Source organism: Neolamprologus brichardi, chromosome 1 (assembly GCF_056152115.1).
Source record: "Neolamprologus brichardi isolate AB-2024 chromosome 1, ASM5615211v1, whole genome shotgun sequence".
Lineage (NCBI taxonomy): Eukaryota > Metazoa > Chordata > Actinopteri > Cichliformes > Cichlidae > Neolamprologus > Neolamprologus brichardi.
In genome coordinates, this window is record NC_142104.1 from 27,744,047 (window position 1) to 27,757,863 (window position 13,817).

The 13,817-nt window shown below is 38.1% G+C and overlaps 1 protein-coding gene across 1 annotated transcript; it reads left to right on the top strand.

Moving 5' to 3' along the window:
- The first annotated feature begins 2,208 nt into the window (after window positions 1-2,208).
- fgf7 (fibroblast growth factor 7) lies at window positions 2,209-8,183 on the top strand. The gene is made up of 4 exons (XM_006793910.3): window positions 2,209-2,417; window positions 2,710-3,310; window positions 6,499-6,605; window positions 6,733-8,183. Exons 2-4 carry the CDS (start codon window positions 3,025-3,027, stop codon window positions 6,940-6,942), a joined length of 603 nt encoding a protein of 200 aa, XP_006793973.1. The 5' UTR covers window positions 2,209-2,417; window positions 2,710-3,024; the 3' UTR covers window positions 6,943-8,183.
- The last annotated feature ends 5,634 nt before the right edge of the window (window positions 8,184-13,817 follow it).

Below are 13,817 nucleotides of genomic sequence, written 5' to 3' on the forward strand. Positions count from 1 at the left end.
AGTGCTGAAAAATAAAGTGCATAAAAAAACAACATGTTAGTTACTGTGTGCCAAGACATTAACTTCCTCATCTCCCCCTTAACACATCACATAAGGTCAGCGATGCTGCAGTTGACCTGTGAATTTGGACTTTTGAAAAACTCTACAGTGGAGTACATTTAAATGGTGCTATGAACTGTAAATGAGGTGTTCCAGGAGCATTTGAAGATTTACACAAACTTTTACACTTGTAGTCCCAGAGGCATCACCTCTGTGAAACCACTCATACCGCCAAAAGTGAGAAAAGGCTTCACTCATTAAGCAAATGATAATCTAGAAATAGTGTCTATTCTTGCAACATCTTCCTGTTCTTCCTACCAAATATTATGAAATGGTAAAACGGTGGTTGAAGGATAGTGGAAGAAATCATTGTCCAAAAGGTGAAATAGCAAAATGTATGAATACTTGGTAGCAGAGCGTTCCATTATTCCTTCCATTTTCCAGTGCATGCAATTCAATATTAGATGTCAAATGTCCTTTTCTTGAGCCATGTGAAGCTCTTCTTAAGAGATTCTCATGTCTTTCCAAGTCTGATTGGATAAGTTATCCTTGAAGGATGTTCTGGATATGAAACAGGGTCTGTGCTAAATTGGACACACCAATAATGCCTCCACAGGGAGACATACTAATCCGATGGCTCACTCGCTTCAACTGGCTCCTTTTGGAAATGAAAGCAAAACAACTAAAATCTGAGCTCCTTTGGGTAAGTTAGGTCCATGCTATTAATATATGCATCGTTGTGATCTGCTTGCATTTCAGCTGAAGCTGATGAATACTTGTAGGTTAGTAGGGTGAGACTGTACACCAGTAAGTCGAGAGCTCGGTCAGCCTGATATGAACAGGGCCTAAAGAAAGAGCATGTCAGTATCTTCACTTGGGGCAGAATTAACTGTACAATTGATCTGTTTGGTATTTTGTGGCTCACCAACTACATCTCTAACCTTTGTGTTAAAAATTCCAGGTAAGGTCATTTCTCTCTTTTGAAGGGATTTTTTTCAGTCTTGGGAACACCTTGTCTGGTTCCTCTCACGGACACACTCTGCCTCAGGGGGATGTACTAGGTGCTACCTGCCCAGACAACACAGATCCACCCACCATGAGAACCTTGGGATTTTATAGACACGGATCCTGTAAACTTCACAGTCTTCAGATGACCTGAAAACATATATGGAATTATATGTCTGTTCATGTTGATTTATATAGATTGGGCATTTAGCATTTATTTTAATGTCTGTTTTTCTGGTGTTTGTAACAGATTAAGTAATAATTTCTTGGCTCATGTACTGAAAAAAAAAACACAACTCAAATTGTCTCTGAGGTGATAGAGGGGACAGACGAACAGGAAAGAATGAGGTCTTTACAACTGCCAGTTTACAGATAAGAAGGAAACCTGCTGCGACCAGAGGTCCCACTCTCTCAAGCTGCAGGCCTGAGCTCCCCAGGGGAGCGCATCATTAGGGCCCATATAAACTTTTGAAGTTGTGCGTCCTGGAAAACACCAGGCATGTAAGGCAACAGTTTATGGCTTTAAATACAAACATAAAAAGTGAAAGAGTGTATGACCCTTGATACTGAGACGACTACTTCTGAGTTGTTACGTCTTCTGTTTTTCTCGCTTGGACGGATACCTGCCAGTCATAACCTTAGCCACTTTAAGAATCAAAAAGAAAGAAAACTAAAGGACTTCTTTGAAGTTTTTTTTTTTTTAACTTCAATCAGTAAACCCCTTACCAGTGATCCAATGCAGCCGAGTAAAACCGCAAATTAATTATGACATTTAAATTGAATAGGAAAGAAATTCTTTTGAGGTTTGTCATTACAGCGAATATTGTAACCGTCAATAAAATAAATGTGAGTCAGTCTGAGATCTGTGGCACGCACAGTGCAAGTCTATTTAAGCACAAGATGTTTCTTGAACAAGACAGAAGGGTTGTAACAAGAGTGAGTCTGCAAGAGTGAGTAAGCATGCAAATGTTCTTAAAGTACTTGTGATTTCAGTCTTCCAAGAGTTTATAGCTCCCTCTCATGTCTGGTGGTTGAGTGACAGTGAGAGGCAGGCAGAGGGTGTTTCTTCATTGCATATCAGCCAGGGACAGCTGACTGGTTGGGATTTAATTGCTCTCAAGTGAGGTCAGCAGGAGGCATTTATCTAAGCAGAGTGCACAACGACAGTGGACGATGCACAGAGTCGGTCTGCCAGAATCCGAGAAACATCCATGGGAATTCACAGAAGCTCCCAGTTCGTGCTTAACTTTACTGCATCACTGGGTCTGGTTTACCACTGAGACTGCAGCTTTAGATCTAAAGAGCCTTCAAATTAAAACTCTTGCTGAAAGGGAGCGCACCTCTGCCAACTCCTGTCACCACTCAGAGCACATGTAAGTCATTACAATACAGATTTGTTTGTTACAAATTAAAGCTATATATTTTGCTTGTTTCAAATGATGTATGTATGTACAGGAATTATAGACCGCACCAGTGATGCAATATTTCATGCTCTGGATCCATGAGAGGGAGATATATATCTGCATCACCCAAATTTTTGATTTACTGCTTGGAAATGTACAAAACATACTTGTGTGAACACAGAAAACCAGAAGCTATTTTAAAAGTTGATTGAAAATGTAATTTTGTATTTAAGTATTAAAATGCATTGTTTCTTTATTACAGTGATATTCTGCATAATACTTCCTGAACTGGACTACAATGCCGCTTGAGGGACAAGAAGATGGAGCAGTAGATGTGCGCCGTCGCTGAAGTTTAAAAGAGGGGCATAATCTCGTGATACAATCAGCCAACTTCTGCCAACCTGCTTCCTCTACAGCCACTCTGTCTCACCTCCCCGCCAGGAAGCAGTGCTGCAGTAACAAAAACCAGCAGGTCACAAGTGAGGGGTCAGGAGATCCCTGAGCTGAGGAACGACGCGCAGATCTCTATCTTGTATTTCAGTATGTTGTTCACTGATCCCCACTGCATTGTATTATAATGCGCAAATGGATGCTGACATGGAACCTTCAAAATCTGTTCCCGGGACTGTACCTGCATGCAATCTTTCTGTTTGGCAGTGTGTGTGTAGTCTACAGTGACTGCACCCCAGAACAACTTGCTGCCATCATGAACTGTTCCAAACACGAGCGCCACACCAGGAATTATGACTATATGGAGGGAGGAGATGTGCGCATACGACAACTGTTCAGTGGCACGCAGTGGTTCCTAACTATTGATGACTCCGGCAATATCAATGGTACTCAAGACTCTACCAACTGCTACAGTAAGCATCGCTCTTTTTGTGTAGACCGAAAGTTTATTATAGGTCCCACTATATATCTGAATTACAGCCATTTGCCAAAATGTATGTGAATCTGACTGCTGTGCACGTGGGACATGTTATTATACAGTTTTAGCCCCAGCATAATTACTCTGTTAATAAGTCATGTGTCTCTGTTAGAGCAGCCAAAGTGACAGGTAAAATGGAGCAGGTGGGAGATTTGATGGGTTAAATTACAGCACAGGCTGTAATGAAGTAAACTGAAGGATCTTGGAGACTTATGACCTGAGACTCACACAGATTCACATTTGTTCTGCCTGATTTACTCTCAGTACTCAGAGTGCCAGCATGAGTTATCAGGGGAAAGAGTGGGAGAGAATATTAGCAATGGAAAAATCCAATTTTACTTATTAATGGATCTGTGGTTGGCTGCTGAGATCAAACACAGAGACAGCAAGCACACTGTGTCCAGCCCAAACGTATTCTTTTCTAAAATTAAAAGCCAAATATTTTAAAATAATGATTACCATCTAACTACTTAATGACACATTTTAATTGCTAATCGTGATAAGTGCTTTTTGACACACCTACTTGTTTGAATTGTTGCTCAGGGGCCAACATTTTCTCAAAGGTTGTCAGATAGTACGAGGAGTCTCTGTGTCATGGTGAGGATGTTTTAAGTAGTTATCATTTCCTCCTATCTGACAGTGCCTCCGTGGCTGGAATGTTGGCTTGAAAGAGAGATGCCTCATGGAAAAGATGCTTGTGCAACAACTGGCAATGAAAGACTGAAAAACTGATACGCCCATATGCGGCTGACAGTCGCACGCTAAAAGCACACAAAGTTCTTTGATGAAAGCAGCATGGTGCAGATGTACATGGAATAAATCCGCGATTTATGTTTTTGATTGCAGCGAACAAGAAGTCCTTAAAAGCTGATTGCAAAAAGTATTTTATTACAAAGACAGAAAGGAAAAATAGGAGACCAAAATGAGAAACGTTTGCTTTGTACCTCTAACACAAATATCAGGTCACTTTTACTGAATTTATCTTTGTTTTTATGATTTATTATATTACATTGTAGTGTTTTGTTTTCTGTTACATCCAGGGCAGTTGGTCAGTTGGTCTCATTGCTTTTTTTTGTGTGGTTCAAGCAAAATGAGGCCATACTGATAAAAGGTATGTTAACCCTCACAGAAAGTCAGACAAACAACAAGCTGGAAATAAATAATTTCTAAACAGCAGGTGGAAAACAGGGACTTCTAGGAAAATAACCTAATAAAAGTAAAGACATATGTTTTGGCACAGTTCTCTGCTGAGTCAGAGCAATCGTAGCATAGTAGACTGGCTGCACCATACTCTACGGCCACCCAACTAAATTCATTGCAATTTAGAATTAGAATTAGAAATGCTTTCTTCCCAAAAGATGGAAAATCACTGTGTTACCGCAGCCAAAACATGACAAATACCTTAGGTCAGTAAACTCACGAGAAGAAAAGGCTCAATTTTGGGGATAAATAAAGCATTTCTAAATCGAATTGGATGAATGTCGAAGTAAAATACATATTACCTGATTAAATCCTGCAGTATTTTGCAGCAAAAACAAAAGCTAAACGGAATCAATTTGCTAAACTTGCAGCTCTGTGAAACTACAAGGTGTTTAGTCTGAAGCTAACTCCACATTTAACAATATTCCGTGAAAGTTATGTCTGGAGCACATTTCGCAATGAATGTAAACACTGAGGTCCAACAGTGCTCAGAAAGTAGACTTAGGGATTATCCACAAAGTAGTTTACTTAGCCAGTGGCAGCGAGTGATGGCAAATCTGTTTCAACTGAGGACAGCTTGTGAGGCTTTTTGCATCAGAGCCAAAATGTTTACAATATGCGTGTAAAAATGTGATCCATCTTTCCACAGTACACCAAACGACTGGAGCTGTTACACGTTACATTACGGGGATGATGCTCTCAGACGACAAGCATGCAGTTACATCGATAAATCCCACCAATATATGTGGATTAAACAAACGTTTGGCTGACTCTGAGTCTGTAAGCAGGTTTACAAATGAGGTTGTAGCTTTTATAGTGTTAAACTGAACTTTCGAGATTGCCTCTGAAATAAGTACAAGCCGGAGGGGGGGGGGACCTAAAAGCGGGGTTAAATAAATATGAGTAAACAGTTAAAGGTCAGTAGTATTAAGTCAGATATCAAGAGCAAGAAAAGCACAAACAACATTCCAAGACTGGGAGATCCCATCTGTTTGTGATCTAGCAAACACTCAAATGTGGCATGCTCAGTGTCAGCCTAAAGAGCTTTAATAGACCTCTTCCCCCTACTTTCCCCTCTGCCTATCAAATGAAAGAATTTCTAGAGTATGTAAAAAATCAACAAGGTTTTGAATTGCCTAAAAACACGAGCTCTGAACCAGATTGCCAGTCTGTAAAAAGCACATTTCTCTATTTATTTTAGTTCTGCTGCCACTGCCACATCTCACCATTCACTATTTTTAAACAGAAACATCATATGTTTACAGCATGCAAAAGATTTTTCATACATATGATGGCAATGTTTTTACCAAAGGTCAATGTTATGGATATTTGATTTATGAACTGATAATTAGTCCAGCCTGTTGACATAACATGAATTTTTTTTTTAAGTTACATTTTCAGCTAAAGTCCTACAAGATAACTAAACACCTACTTCACTTAACCCAATAATGTAATCATTTCAAATATTCACGAAAGATCTCCTGTTTTTTGGACTCTGGGCAAAGAAATTTGCTGTTTACATCATTTGATTTTCTGTGTTTAAATACTTTAAAAATTCCATCCTTTCAACATGGCACATTGGGAAGAATAAATGTGTTTACCCTCCCACAGATTTGAAAAGCAGGCTTTAAATGCCAGGTCTAAAGCACACGCAAGAAGGTAGTTTTCTAAGTCCCTGGGGAAGAGAGCCCTAATCTGTTTCCCATATGTGCTATGGCATAGGTTGTGGTTTGTGTAAAAGCCACCCAGGCCACTTAACAAAGCTTGGATAAAGTCAGAGAGACCACAGACCGATTAATCACAGGAACCTCCACCTCGTTTGCTAATGAAGATGTATGTGGAGCTGGAGCCAGAGTAAAGGCTGGATGATGACAGCGCCTTATCTCTCCTGTAACATGCCTCCTTTTTCTGACTGTCTGGCAGGTATCCTAGAAATCAGGACAGTGTCCGAGGGAGGCATACTGGCTATAAAAGGCGTAAAAAGCCAGTATTATATTTCTATGAACAAAGCTGGACAGCTGCAAGGAAAGGTAATATTTTTCCACAGGGAGGAAAGTCATATGCTGTTGTCAACTAATTTAAATCATGCAGAAATAAAACAAAAAGTTCAGAGCGTTTACTTAATCATATTAATGGCTTGATGTGTTTCCATTACAGAGGATCTACAACGACAACTGCAACTTTAAGGAGGTTTTCCTAGAAAACTACTTCAATGCTTACTCCTCGGCCAAGTGGACAAAAAAAGAAATGTTCATAGCCCTGTCACAAAAGGGAAAGCCCATGAGAGGGAAGAAGACCAGGAGGGAGCACATTGCATCTCATTTCATCCCTATGAAATGCAAGGCGGAGGAGAGGAGAGTAGACTGAAAAATCAAAGAACTTATCTGCAAAATATCTATGGATTCAGTCATGCTATACGTGCTAACAGACACTTGAATACACTCCACTTTCACTCCAGTTGCAGATGAGCCAGGACCTGTTTTACAAAATGTTGTCGTTTTTAAAACAGAAAACAAAAAGTTCAATTTGAGCACCAAAACGGTTTTACTCATCTTAAAAATTAGAAGTTGAAACAGGAATTCTGGAAATATCATGAAAGCTATTCTATATTATTGGTGTTTTGAATTGAATAACAATACTTCTTTATAAAAGTGTTTCTATATAATACAGTAAAACTATACAATACGATACAAATACAAATTATACGATGCAGTACAGTCCTGTGTTGTATCTTGTTCAGCGATGAGCTACATTCAGCCAGGTGAGGACAATCGTATGATCGCCAGAATAGTCCACAATAAGCTTGACCATGATGTGCTGAAGCAAGCAGGACTTGTTTTTCTTTCTTTCTTTCTTTTCCCCTCATGGTGCTCAGACCACACAGGGCATCCATTTATCAACCATCCTGTAAAGCGAGCGGGAGGCATACATATTCATACTCACACCTAAAGCCAATTTAGAGTCACCTATTAACCTTACACTTGTTCCTGTTTAGTTTGTTTTTTTGTTTTTTTCTTGGGAATGTCGGACGAAAACCAATCCAACACATGCAAAGTCCACACAAAAAGGCTGCTACTGGCTGGCAGGTTCCAACCGTATGCACTGTAGATGCTCGCCCACTCCCTCTGCCTTAGGGTGTGACTTTGAAATGCTCAAATATTCTGCTGCTGATGCTGCTAAAAAATACCCAAATGAAAACACAAAGTGAACACCATAATAAATGCATATGTTATGTAATCTCTTTCTTTCAGAGTGAATAATCCTGTACACTAAAAGGTTATGATATTTATTTTTACAGATGTTATCTTTAGGTTACGGATCATTCCCATTTTACTAAGCATGAAAAAGACAGAAATACACCAGGAGATGTATTTATTTTCACCACACTCATCAAATAGTCGTAACTTTTAACTTTTAGGCCAGCTCTCTCTTCATGATATCACTGCAATATCTCAGTACTAACTATATCACTACAGTACCTTGTTATTTATGGGTGTAAGTTATTTGTTTTCTTTACGTAAAACATATGTTGTATGTTAAGGTGTCCCGTTTTCTTTCAATGTAACCCACTTGGATCTTTTACTGTGCAACTGTGGAAATAAAGTATTGCACACTGTATTCATGTTTTGTTTGTTTTGTTTTGTTTTTGTCCACCAGGTGGTATAAACGGTTAAATAAATTCACGAAGTAAACTTTGGAGAAAAAAAAAAGCAATGACCTACTTACATATTCAGAACAGAAACAGAGATACTTTACAGAAAGTTATCTTGCCTAATATTCCTTCTTTTGTCAGCACACCTTCTTTACATGTCATATCTATCTATTTATACTCCTGTGCAAAAGTCTCGACATACCCTCATTTCTTTATATTCTGCTAGGAAAATTGGAAACAGGTTCAGGGATTTATTGACGCGCATGCAAACATATATATAAACAGTATATAAGGTGAAAAAGGTTTGTACAATTCTACGGAGCATGAATGTCAATATTTGGTATGACCACCTGTATTCTTCAACACACCCTGAACTCTCTTGGGTCTACTTTTCTGTCCTTTCTTTAAGTAGTCTTCAGTAATAGTTAGGAATAGAAAGCTCTTCTTTGATGATCCCACATTGCTTCAATAATGTTGAGGTTCGGGCTCTGGGGAGGTCAATCCATGACTGATAGTGCTCCACTGTGTCTTTTTCTATCCAGGTGCTTTTACTGCAACGGCAATGTGTTATTGATCACTGTCATGATGAAAAATAATGACAATCAAGCACTGTCCAGGTGGTTTTACATGGTGGGTCAAAATCTGACAGCATTTTTCTGCATTTGTAGTTTCATTAGTTGCGACAAGACCCCCAACACCATGACAGAGTGTTTTACAGATGGCTGTAGACATATTAATGATCACTCTATCAGACCTGATGCCACTGACTTTGTGTCCAGTTCTTGTGTAATTTGGCAAAACTCAGCCTTTTCTCCCTGTTTCCCTTCCTTGTATTTTGTCCAACACCTTTTTTCTTAAATTTATTCGAGTTAACCCTAACTTTACCATTTTATTTTACTGGACTAACCCTCACTCTTTTATTCACTTTACTTTGATACATTTTGAAAATTAACCATCTAAGGCACACCATACCAAGATATGGCATGTTCTCAACTAATAGCTCTTTGGGAACCACATTGTTACATTGTTACTACAAAAAAATTATGTTTCATGTATGACAGACTGCTCATAACAAAGAACCTAAAGATATAAAAGATAAAGATTAAAACAGGTTCTTTACTAAGTTTTCTAATAAATGTTGACATAATACTGGATTTACCTTTGGGTTACATGTATTACATGCATTTTTAAGCTTGAATGATTCTCAGGGAAATATTAAGTGACTTAAAAGAAAGAAATGAGAACTGGACTGAAAATGAGTCAAAAAGCACATATATATGCTTTCAGGCACAACTCTTAAATATGTGTTACTCATGCAGGACTTGGCCTATTTTTAATTACTGATAAAACTGTAGAAAATGCATTTTGCTGTGAGTTTGAGCTTAAATGTCTTTGGGGATTGTTCTAGTCTGTTCTTACTGTAAACAGCACAATCCTGAAAGGACACATTGCACAAGAAGCACTCAGTTTCAGACTCTAATATTTCTATAGTACCCTGGGGGTATTAAGTAGCATAATAAAATATGTTGATATCTTTAAGTAGATCAAATACAAACACACTGGGAACATTTTGAATGTCCTTGGACAATCCTTGATACACAATATCGCATCAGTTAACCTGATAAGGGAGGTTAAGATATAACAGAACTATTAATTTACAATAGCAGATTTTTTTAAAAATACATTAATGTTGTCAGATTTTTTTAGGTAATTGCCTCTGGTTTTCTGCTGTATTATGAAAAGGTGGAGTCTTCCCAGTTGAGAAAAATATTGCAGACATATTGGCAAGGTGCCTACACCACACGTTCATGCATACACTCATATGAGCACATGTGTGCAGGCCCACATACAGACATCAGCATAGTGAGTTTTAACTTTCTCCTGGGTTCACATCTGGCTTGGAAAACCCTTGTCAGATAAAGACAGTCAAAATGAGAGTGCAATCCTGTAAAAAAAACGTTTGACCCAAACAACATCTGAGCAAGGTGAAGGCTTCTGCCAAGTCACGCAAAGTTAGTCTTAGCAGATAATTTGTAACATACTCAAAATGTAAACACATTTCAGACTCAAGGCTGCGTATTCCCAGCAGGATGAGGGGAAGCCAAAGCCAACGGGAAAGAGAGAAGATTGTCACAGACGTGAAGCTGCAGACGTCCAAGAAAAAAAGATGCAACACAGGCACATCGGACATAGATTCTTACAGCTTACACAGTGTTCCAAGACTCTTTCTTTCTGAAATCAAAAATCACTGAAATCCTGATTGCAAAACTCTTGCCAGTAAGGAACATAAGGACAAAGTCACTTCCCATTTAAAAAAACAGTGCCCTGTAATATTATTACCATCACTATTAATACAAATATAAATATCATGTGTGCAAATAAATTGACATTCAGACGAATATGTTGTCCATCAATATTGTTCAATCATCCCCAGTCATGATAACTTACAGTCAAATTAAAAACTTAAATCTGAACTCAAAGTTCTATATTACCAGATAATAACAGTAGTTCTGAAACAGAGAACAGGTAAATAACTAGCTGTAATTCCTGTTGTTATCTACTTTTTTACATTCTTCATTGTTGTTGATGGGTTTTTTTCTAAAAAAGGTAGTTCCTGGGATGATTAACTAATGACTATGACTATAGACTATGACTATAACTATGACTAACTCAAGTCAGCAGCATTTTTGTGAAAGTGAATGCACAGAAAGCCACATGTGCACCACATTACAAGCACCATATGCAGACAATTGCAGTGTCTGACACTCGCTTTGAACAGTGCAATAGGGAAAAGAAGAATAGGGGGAAAGTTACTAATTTGAGTGAAGAGTAACAGGGAGAGACATTACAGAGTCTCGTACAAAGTGAAGCAGTGGACTTGGGGCTGCGGGAGAAAGGGGAGGCCCTGAAGGAGGGGGAGAGGGAACACTCAGTTGAACTTGATACATCTCAGGGCTGTAAAACTTTGTTTCCCTGGAGGAAATCTGTTGTTATGCAACCTGGGGAATTCTGTATTTGCAGCTCTTTGCACGGAATCCCCAGACCACCAGATTATTGTGAAACAAGATCAGGACCTCCAGCAACTCGCTGCAGCATCACACTTTTACTGAGAAGCAAATTAAATCAGTGCCAAATGAGACCACGCAGTGATTACAATATAAATTAGTATTTGACATACCAAGGAGTAATTCACTGTTAGTACCATGTAACTGAAGTAAAAAGCGCCACTGGCTTTCAAACTATGGTGCACTACACCAACACCACCAAACAAAACAAACTACTAAAATGCAAAAATCATCACTGTGCTGGGAAATATTTCTAATTAATCCCCTAAGTAAATATGCAGTCATAAGTTTGCATCCACTTATCATAAGCATGAAGGTAATTCTGTCTATAAATCTTTCAGTTGATCTATCTAGGAAAGACAGATGATGTGGTATGCTTTGGATCATGAGCTGTTTCCCTCCCTCTCCATTCTTTTTTCATCCCATCATGATGATAACTAATAAAAGTTCATCTTGGTTTCATCTGTCCAAAGATTTTTCCCAGAACTGCGCCGGCTCTTTTAGATGTTGCGGTCATAGTAGAGGGAGCGAGACAGAGCGAAAGACAAAGAGAGAGCGAGGGACAGAGATCGAACTCGACATTCATAAACAGACTTCATCGACTACACACTGGGGACACTGGGAAGGACACACAGAGGTGAGACTAAGACAGACACGAAAGAGAATGAAATTAAACAAGAACCAAAAACTAGAGACACAAGTAACAAAACTCAGAGACTATCAAAACTGAATATTAAAATCTCAATATTCCCAAAGAAAGAACAGCAAGCCTAAACAAACTCAAAAACCTGGGTCAAAGACTCAGGACCATGACAGTCTTCTTGCAAAATCTAATCTGGCCTTCATGTCCTTGAGGTTAATTAGTGGTTTGCACCTAGTTGTAAATCATCTGTATTTACATTAATGAAAACCTGTCTTGTCTGTAGGCCTATGCACCTAGAAACACCTAGCTCTCCAAGTAGTCTTCATTCAGTTAGATGTTGTGACAGAGTTTTTCTTAATATTTCTAAATATCAAATATTTTTGATATTTAGCCACCATCACTTTCATAAACATTAATTTGACGTCATATTGAGAGTTCCAGTTAAAAGCTACTAAAAGCAACTTCAACACTTGGACTCAATCCCAAACTGCCATGAAAGGAGGAGGGATGAGGCTTCTAAACAGCTTATCATTCTGCTGTCCAAACTTTTGAGACTGTAAAAATGGAGGGTAGGTGGTGTATAAAAAGTCTGTAATTTTTACAGTTAATACAAAAGTTTTAGTCAAACCCCTTGAACTGAAGCTGGCAGCCTCCACAATCACAGCTTGATTATTTGGTTTTAAAGGGGTAAAACTTGTGCAATTCCTTATATCATAATTCATCAGGTATTTATTAAGCTTCTGTGTTAAGATCAGCAACTATAATAAATTATTGTTTATTGTTGTTACTATTTTTGTTACACAGAATATGTACACTATGCAAGGGTCAGGCGGCTGTAGTTGTAGTTCAGGATGTCAGGCAGGTCATCTAATTATCAGAAGGTTGGTGGTTCAATTCCTGGCTTCTCCAGTTTGCATGCCAAATACCCTTGGGTGAGATACTAACTCCAAGTTCATGTCTGATGAAATAATCTCAGTATGAGCACGTGTAAATATTAGATAGAAACCACATATGTATACAAAAAGTACTTGTATAAAAGGGTGAATGAGGCAAGCTGGATAAAGTCCTTTCAGTGCTCAGATAGAGCTGAAAAGTGCTACAAAGATCCAATCCATTTACCAAAATATTACCATATTATTGTGTGTTTACAACTCCAAATCCTTACATCCACAGATCAAACCCAAGCACTTACAATGACACCTACACAAACAGAGATATACAGATATATACTAAAAGCCAAATATCTTCTTCTATATCAGGAAAATCCCTATCTTCATTTCTGTTTTTGAATTGCTTCATGTTTGGACACTGCTTCATCTCCACACTCAACCTGTTCCAGATTTTGACTCGTAAACACTAAAGAATTTTCTGGTAGTACACACATTAATAGTTTTGAAGTTGCTAAAACCCCTTAAATTACAACTATGTTCTCTACAGAAAACATACTTTGAATATTTCCTGGTAGCAAATTATTTTTTGCTCCAAGCAAAATGTGTGCTTTCTGGAATTTGTAATTATTGCCACGGACCAGATTCATATGAATAAGCAGAGTCTCTAAGAATTTTTCTTTAAGGTTATTTTAAAATATTATTTTAAATATTTTTGAGAACTATGCACAACTCTTTTTAAATTGCCTAAAATGTTGTATTTTTAAATGCAACAAAAAGCATCACAATACACTGTGTGTGTTTAATATTAAACTTGTAATTTAACTTGTACATTTAAAATCTAGAGGATTACATGATCATAAACTGTGTTTTATTTTAAGAAAACAAAAATCTTTTTTCTTTCTAACGTTTACCGAAATACATAAGAGCGAGAGTTGACGTTCATTGGCTGCTAGTATGAGTAACTACTTCGAGTTAACCCTAACTTCGTAATT